Genomic DNA, 6642 nt, shown 5'->3' with positions numbered 1-6642 from the left:
CTGGGACCTCCGAATCCCGCCCCAAACAAGCTCAGTGCGTTCAAGAGCTTGTCTCCCCTTCCGATTGAAAAAAACCGCGCATCCAGGTGCAGCCCCCCTCAGGTGCGACTCTGTACCTCTGTTCTTGGCGCCTCTGCTCCTCCTACTCGGTCTCAATGCGCTTCTTTCTTTCCTTCCAGTTGTAGAACTTCCACTGGGCCGGCTTTCCCGTGGTTCTGGATGATAGCTGTTTGTCTTATAGTTGTAATTTCAGTGTTGTTGTGGGAGGCAGCACGCACAGGTCTATACCTTATGCCGCCATCTGGGTTCTCCATGTTGTGATTTTTAAAAGGTGAATGTTCTGTCCCAGCTGGCGTGGCTCTGTGGTTGAATGTAGCTGGCGTGGCTCAGTGGTTTAATGTCGACCCATGAACCAGGAGGTCACCAAACCGGAATTACAACTAAGATGGTGTTCTTCAGGCCTCAGTACCGGGGTGGCTTATCTCCTGTTGTCCGTCATTTCGGAGAAAGGGTATAAGCGTTAAGGTTTTGTAGCTGTGGGCTCCCTGTTTCTCCCGTTCTTTCTGTCCCAGGTATTCAGAGGACCTGCCTTTGTGGTTTGTCTCTGTGGACAGCATAGTGAGTGGGTCTTGCATTTTTATTTTGACAATCTCTTCATTTTTCTTTTAGCTGTACATACTCTCTGCTCTAGGTGTTATAATAAATCCACTTAATTTTGAAACTCAACTTAGGCCGGTGGCGTTACAGCCCTCCGCACATACAAGTGAAAACTGCTGGGCTGCGGTTGAGTGCCGTGTCTGCACACTTCATACTTTTTGAGTTTTCTTTGAATTTTTCTTGTAGACTAATCTACCATGGCCGACCAGCGACAGCGCTCACTCTCTACCTCTGGGGAATCGCTGTACCATGTTCTGGGGCTGGACAAGAACGCAACCTCAGACGACATTAAAAAGTCCTACCGGTAAGAGCCACGCCTCATGCGTGTGATTGGCACCAACCAAGAACGACCATATATATATTTTTTTTAATTTTTTCTTGGCTGACTTAGTATTTAACATCTTTGTATGTACAGTGTATCCCTTGTACCTTAAAGTGGGCACATTAGCGTTTCCGGACTGTCCACGCTGGAGTAGGCAGTCCTGCAGCAAGCCGCTCCAATGTGCTGAGCGGGGCTGTTGGCCACTGGGAGAGGGACTTGGTGCCACGCGGTGGTGACAGTCTGCTTGCCTGTTGTAACCTCCAGGCTGAACCTGAATGGGCCCTTAGGTGCGGTGTCATTGGTAAAGCTGTGATGACCGAACACACAGCAAAGTGCCTTATCAGACCCCCTGCCTGTTGCTTCGTGCAGGAAGTGTGCAGTTAGCTGCTCGGACACTAGAGGTCAGGGTAGGGATTGCCTTTGCGCTGTGGAAAGTTGGAAACGATGGCAGAGATTTCTTTTGACCCACACCTTCCCACTTCTATGGAGAGGAGGAAAGTGAGATGGTCACGGCAAATGTTCCTTCCACTGGCACCTCCATCCAGTGGGTGAACAGGAAACATGAGACCAAGCAATGGTTTTGGTTTTCAGGAAACTGGCCCTGAAATATCACCCGGACAAGAACCCTGACAACCCAGAGGCTGCGGACAAGTTCAAGGAGATCAACAACGCACGTACCATCCTCACGGACGCCACAAAGAGGAACATCTACGACAAGTACGGCTCGCTGGGGCTCTACGTGGCTGAGCAGTTTGGGGAGGAGAACGTCAACACCTACTTCGTGCTGTCCAGTTGGTGGGCAAAGGTGAGGGCATGGAGCTGACGGGGCGGCGGGTGTCGGACTCTCTGGTCCCTGCGTGATGGTGCACTCTGCACTCCTGACAGTGATGATTGGTGGGTGGCTGTACCCCGCTCATCCCGTGTGAGTGTGGGCAGTTGTGTGCCTTTCAACTGAACGTTTCTCAACACTCTCCTTTACTCTCTCTAAGCCCTGTCACGTGTGAGGACACAGGGTGCTGAGCTGTGGGCAGCCCACATCGCTGCTGCCAGGGCTGCTCGCAGCCCCTCTGTGGATAGTTCCTCTGTATGCACCTGGACGCTCTGTCTCTCCTGACTCCCATGTTGGTCCTTTCTTACACTCCTCGATCTGGAGGAGAATAGGAGCGCCCGCCTGTCTGTCTGTCGCTCTCATAGGGCAGCAGCGGGTGTGTGGGGGTGCCCCATTGGGGAGTCCCCGGTCTGGAGCCACCTCAGCCAGCGCCCACCTCCTCCCCAGGCCCTGTTTGTCTTCTGCGGGCTCCTCACCTGCTGCTACTGCTGCTGCTGCCTGTGCTGCTGCTTCAACTGCTGCTGCGGGAAGTGCAAGCCCAAGGCGCCCGAGGGCGAGGAGACCGAGTTCTACGTGTCCCCCGAGGACCTGGAGGCGCAGCTGCAGTCGGACGAGCGGGGTGAGTGCCGCCAGGGCCCGCCTGCGTGCGTGGGGGGGCGCCAGAATGGGCCCTCACCCGTGTCCACCTGTCTTGTCAAACAGGAGGGCACTGACATGGGGCCAGGATGTGTGTGGCAGCTGGGCCCGTTGAGGTTGAACGTGGACTCGGAGGTAAAGCAGACGAGGGGCTGTCCCTGCCCGCCAGCTGCGCTAGCTGTAGTGCCTGGGGACCAAGGAGGTGGGGCGGCCTTGGGCCCGCGGCGGCCTAAGGCGACGAGGTGGTCAGGTTGGGGGGGAGGTCCGTGAACAGCCTCTCCCTCCGAGTGCTTGTCCTGCCACCTGTGCCCCAGCAGAGCAACGGAGCATTGTCACAGGAGGACGTGTTGACAGGGCACACGGTGCACTCGGAAGGCCGCCGTCCTCATGCGATGAACATGCGTGTGATTACTTTTCAGAGGCCACAGACACACCGATTGTCATACAGCCAGCGTCCGCCACAGAGACCACTCAGCTCACAGCCGAGTCCCACCCCAGCTACCACACCGACGGGTTCAATTAAGTTCAGGAGAAGCTGTGATGTGCGGATCAATCAGCACCCGGCCACTTCGACCTGAGAATCATGAACTGTTGGGCACCGCCGGGCTGTCAGGTCGCTGCCGTGAGCTGCCACGCGGTGTGTCCCCAGCAGGTGGGAGGGGCCGCCCGCTCTGTGCTCCGGCACCGCGGGTACTGCCTGCAGAGCTGTGGGTCTGGTCCAGGAGGGGCCGCAGGCAGGGCCTCTCCGCACTGTGACGTCCCGGGTGTTGGTGGCAAGGACACTTAGTGCAGCTGCTGCTCACCTTGTGTGCATGGCCTTGTGGCGGGGCTTTTCCGAGGGTGAGTGTGTTGTGGGGACCGGGAGCTTCTGATGTGAGGCCTCCTCCTGGCCTGGGTCTAGCCCGAGTCCCCTGTGCCACGAGCTGGGTCGATAGCCACAACCAGCGTCTCCCCTCTCCCTTCTCTGTGTCAGCCTCCACATTCCTCCAGGTTGAGTTAGAACTAATTTGCTGAAGCCAGGCCTCTCTGTAACCATCTTGGATGTGGAAGCACCACCGTGGCAGCTGCGGCCCAGACAGTCAGTCAGGCTGAGTCCAGGCTGCCGGTGGCGCCTGGCTGCCCAGCCTCCTCTCTGCTTCCCCAGCCCCTGCCCACCCTCTTCCTTCAGCTGCTCCTCAGCCAGAGGCAGAGGCATCAGGGTCCTGGGGAAGGACCCGCTGGATCAAAGGCACACTCGGCCTGGGAGCCGTGGGCCCGGGGAGCCTGGCGCCCTTGGCTTGTTAGCCAGCAGCCAGACCAGGATCTCACTGCTGTGGCGGGCAGAGCCTTTTGTGAACTGCTGGAAGTCTGTCCTTCCTTCTGTCCCAGGCCTGGTGGGTGGCGCCCCTGCTTCGGGGGACTGAGGAGGTGTGAGTTACGTTGTACCAAATAGCAGATTCCCTACTGGCCCTACACCCAGCTTCTGGAGGCTCAAGGGCCCCGCATGGGCCGGTGTCTGCAGAATGAATGTTCTCGCTGCTCCTGTGTGTCCCGGGAGAGTGAGGGACAAGCTCGGGAAGGCTGGGCGGCATGGTTCCCTGGCTGGGCCGAACCAGACATGTTCCTGAAGCCACTGTTCTCCCCTGTGGCCCTTGCTGCCCACCAGGCTGTGCTAGCTAGAGCTGTGTGTGGGGGCCTGGCCACTCGCAGAACCCTCAGTCCTAGGGCCCCTCCCGCTGGCCCTCCTGCAGGCCAGCCTGGGACCTGGGCAGCTGCTTGGTCCCATTGTGGTTTTTTGTTCATTGTCGTGATCATGAAGATGTTCAGTGAGAGGATAGCCCTGCACTGTGATGTTGAGTCAGAACTAATTTGCTAAAACCAGGCCTCTCCTAAAAGGATGAGAAATGCATTGTTTGACCCACCGGGGAGCGAGGGCGGAGGCGAGAGCCGGCCCTCTCCTGTGCCGACCCGGCTCCGCAGCCCAGGATTCAGCCTGAGCTCCTGGCCGCCTTGGGACGCTTCTGGAAGTGGTTTAGGAAATGAGTTGCTTTCCCCAGAATGACCAGGAACCCAGTTTAAATCTCCACCCAGCCAGGCCCTCCATGTGTGTCACGGCGTCCCCGCCAGGTGTCTGCCGGCGGCCGCCGCGTTGTGTTGCTCTTCGGGGCAGGCCTCAGCATCCCTAAAACGAGACCGCGGTGATGGTGCTGCAGACCGCGGCGGCCCTGAGGGCAGGCCCCTTCGAGTGTTCGGTGGTCGCTTTCAAGACGAAGGCCCCGGTGCATTTCCCTCTTCTGCCTGGTCCGTTTTTGGTGAGCAGAGTTCTTGCGCCTGGAGAGGCACTGGTTCGAATGCTAAGTGGGGGGCAACCGTGTGCCTTCCAGAGCTGGGCCAGGTGTGGCCAGTGCTGGTGTCCGACGGCAGGTAGTGTGTGTGGCCCGGGGGTGTTGGGGTCTGTGTCAGAGGAAGCCCATCCGACTGGCCAAGGCAGGGCTGGCCTGACGGGCAGCCAGTGCGGTGGACGCCCTCAGGAAGCATGTCTGATGGCAGCTGCTGGTGTGTAGGCTTCTGCTCTGCTCAGTGATGGGTCTCGCCTTGTCTTCCTTTTGGCTCTGTTCTCGTTTCAAACTGCTTTAGACATTTCCACGTGTGGGTGAGCCTCCCCCCCACTGTCCCGTCCGTCAGTGCAGCCGCACCGCTGGGACCTGGCAGAGGAAGAGGTCAGAGCGGCTGTGGTTAGAGCAGGCGGTGTCTTCATCCTCGATGTTCTAGGGGGCGGTCTGTGCCTGAGGAGCCCACACGGTGCTGCCAGCCACCGGGCTCGGGTGGGGCGGGGCGGGGCCTGTCTGTCCCTTCTGGCTGTCATCTTGGTGCATCTCCCAGGGGCAGTGGGGATGGGCGTGAGGCAGGGGCTGACCGCATTCCTTCCTCACGTTCTCAGCTGTGACCCCCTGCGACCAGGACTCACCTGCTTGCTTTGTTAGTTTGGTTGCGAACCTTCCGCCTGTGGAATTGGCCAAAGCTGCATCTTTGCAGTCCTGACAGGCACGGTTAGTCTGTGCTGCAGGTGTGGGCGGTGGTGCATCTCCGTGTGTGTACATATGTGTATATGTATATATCGCGCAGCAGGACTGGCTGCCGCTGTCCAGTGACAACGCAGCAAGTACAATAAAAGTTGGCTCCAACACAGCCTGTTTCTTGACGAGTCCGGGCAGGAGGGGGTCCTGAGAGCTCTTCTGCTGGCTGCTCAGGAAACAGCACTGATGCCGCCGTGTACCTAGAGTTTGGGTGGATGGCTGGGCGGGCGCCTGAGCCCACTGCAGTGTCAGCTTACCCGGGGTAGGGTGCCCGTCATGGTCACCTGAACCACAGGTGATTGTCCCTGTGTGACATCTGGGAGGTGGTAGAAACCCATTCCACTTCGGAACATTTAAAACCAATTTTCTAAGCATCAGATACAATCAGTGACCAACTGCATTCTAAACAGTCTCTGTTGGGACCACAAATTGGGTCGGGGGTCGCGGGGAGGAGCAGGGCCGTGCTGCCCCCGCTCCAAGAGGGGTGGCCTGGTCCTAGGCACACCTTCGATTTTGTTTCCCTGGAAAATGGACTCATGTTTCACGCTAAGTGAGGGGAGGCAGTTTGCACTGAAATATGTTGACGTTGTTTTTTAAAACTGAAGTGCAATGCATGGGAAGCATTGTCCGCACTGGCTTTGTCCTGTGAGTGGAGCCTGGTGGAGCTGGGGCGCCTCAGGCCCTGACCCCACGGGCACACCCAGGGCCAGGCAGAGGGCTAGGATGTTTCCCCACAGTGACCTCCATCTTGTATGTCTGAATGTTGACCTAGAATAAAGATAACTGTTGTAAAATAAATGTTTTCACTGCAGACCAGGCATGTCTTATTTAGTTGTCCCTGTTGGGGGGTCTTGGCCTAGGGCCAGCCAACCTTGGGGGTCCCTCCTCAGTCCCCTGGGGGCGGGGAAGCCACGCCCACCTGCCTGCTTCACAGGTGGCTCTGATGTCCTTCCCCTCCACTTTCTAAATGCTGAGACTGGAGTGAAAAAGAGATGGGAGCCCTGAGAGCGCTGGGCCCAGGGCAGCTGGGACTGCGCTCTACAGCCCTCTGAGGGCGTGTGCCGGCAGGCCAGGGGCGCCCGCACTGTCGTCGCCCCTGGAGACAGCAGCTCCACTCCTTCCACGCCCATTAGTTGACCACC

At 58.2% G+C, this 6642-nt stretch overlaps 1 protein-coding gene across 2 annotated transcripts; it reads left to right on the top strand.

The window, feature by feature from the left end:
- The first annotated feature begins 843 nt into the window (after positions 1 to 843).
- On the top strand, positions 844 to 6314 carry DNAJC5 (DnaJ heat shock protein family (Hsp40) member C5). Of its 2 annotated transcripts, XR_001514883.1 has the most exons (5): positions 844 to 961; positions 1571 to 1784; positions 2256 to 2427; positions 2511 to 2579; positions 2864 to 2956. XR_001514883.1 is itself a non-coding variant. In XM_006779562.2 (4 exons), exons 1-4 carry the CDS (start codon positions 855 to 857, stop codon positions 2965 to 2967), a joined length of 597 nt encoding a protein of 198 aa, XP_006779625.2. In that variant the 5' UTR covers positions 844 to 854; the 3' UTR covers positions 2968 to 6314. The 2 variants fall into 2 exon arrangements, 1 of the variants encoding a protein (XP_006779625.2); XM_006779562.2 differs by lacking the exon at positions 2511 to 2579 and having other exon boundaries at positions 2864 to 6314.
- The last annotated feature ends 328 nt before the right edge of the window (positions 6315 to 6642 follow it).

The sequence above is a fragment of the Myotis davidii genome, unplaced genomic scaffold (assembly GCF_000327345.1).
Source record: "Myotis davidii unplaced genomic scaffold, ASM32734v1 scaffold244, whole genome shotgun sequence".
Lineage (NCBI taxonomy): Eukaryota > Metazoa > Chordata > Mammalia > Chiroptera > Vespertilionidae > Myotis > Myotis davidii.
Note: the sequence above shows the minus strand (reverse complement) of the source record. Positions and strands in the feature narration are given on the sequence as shown.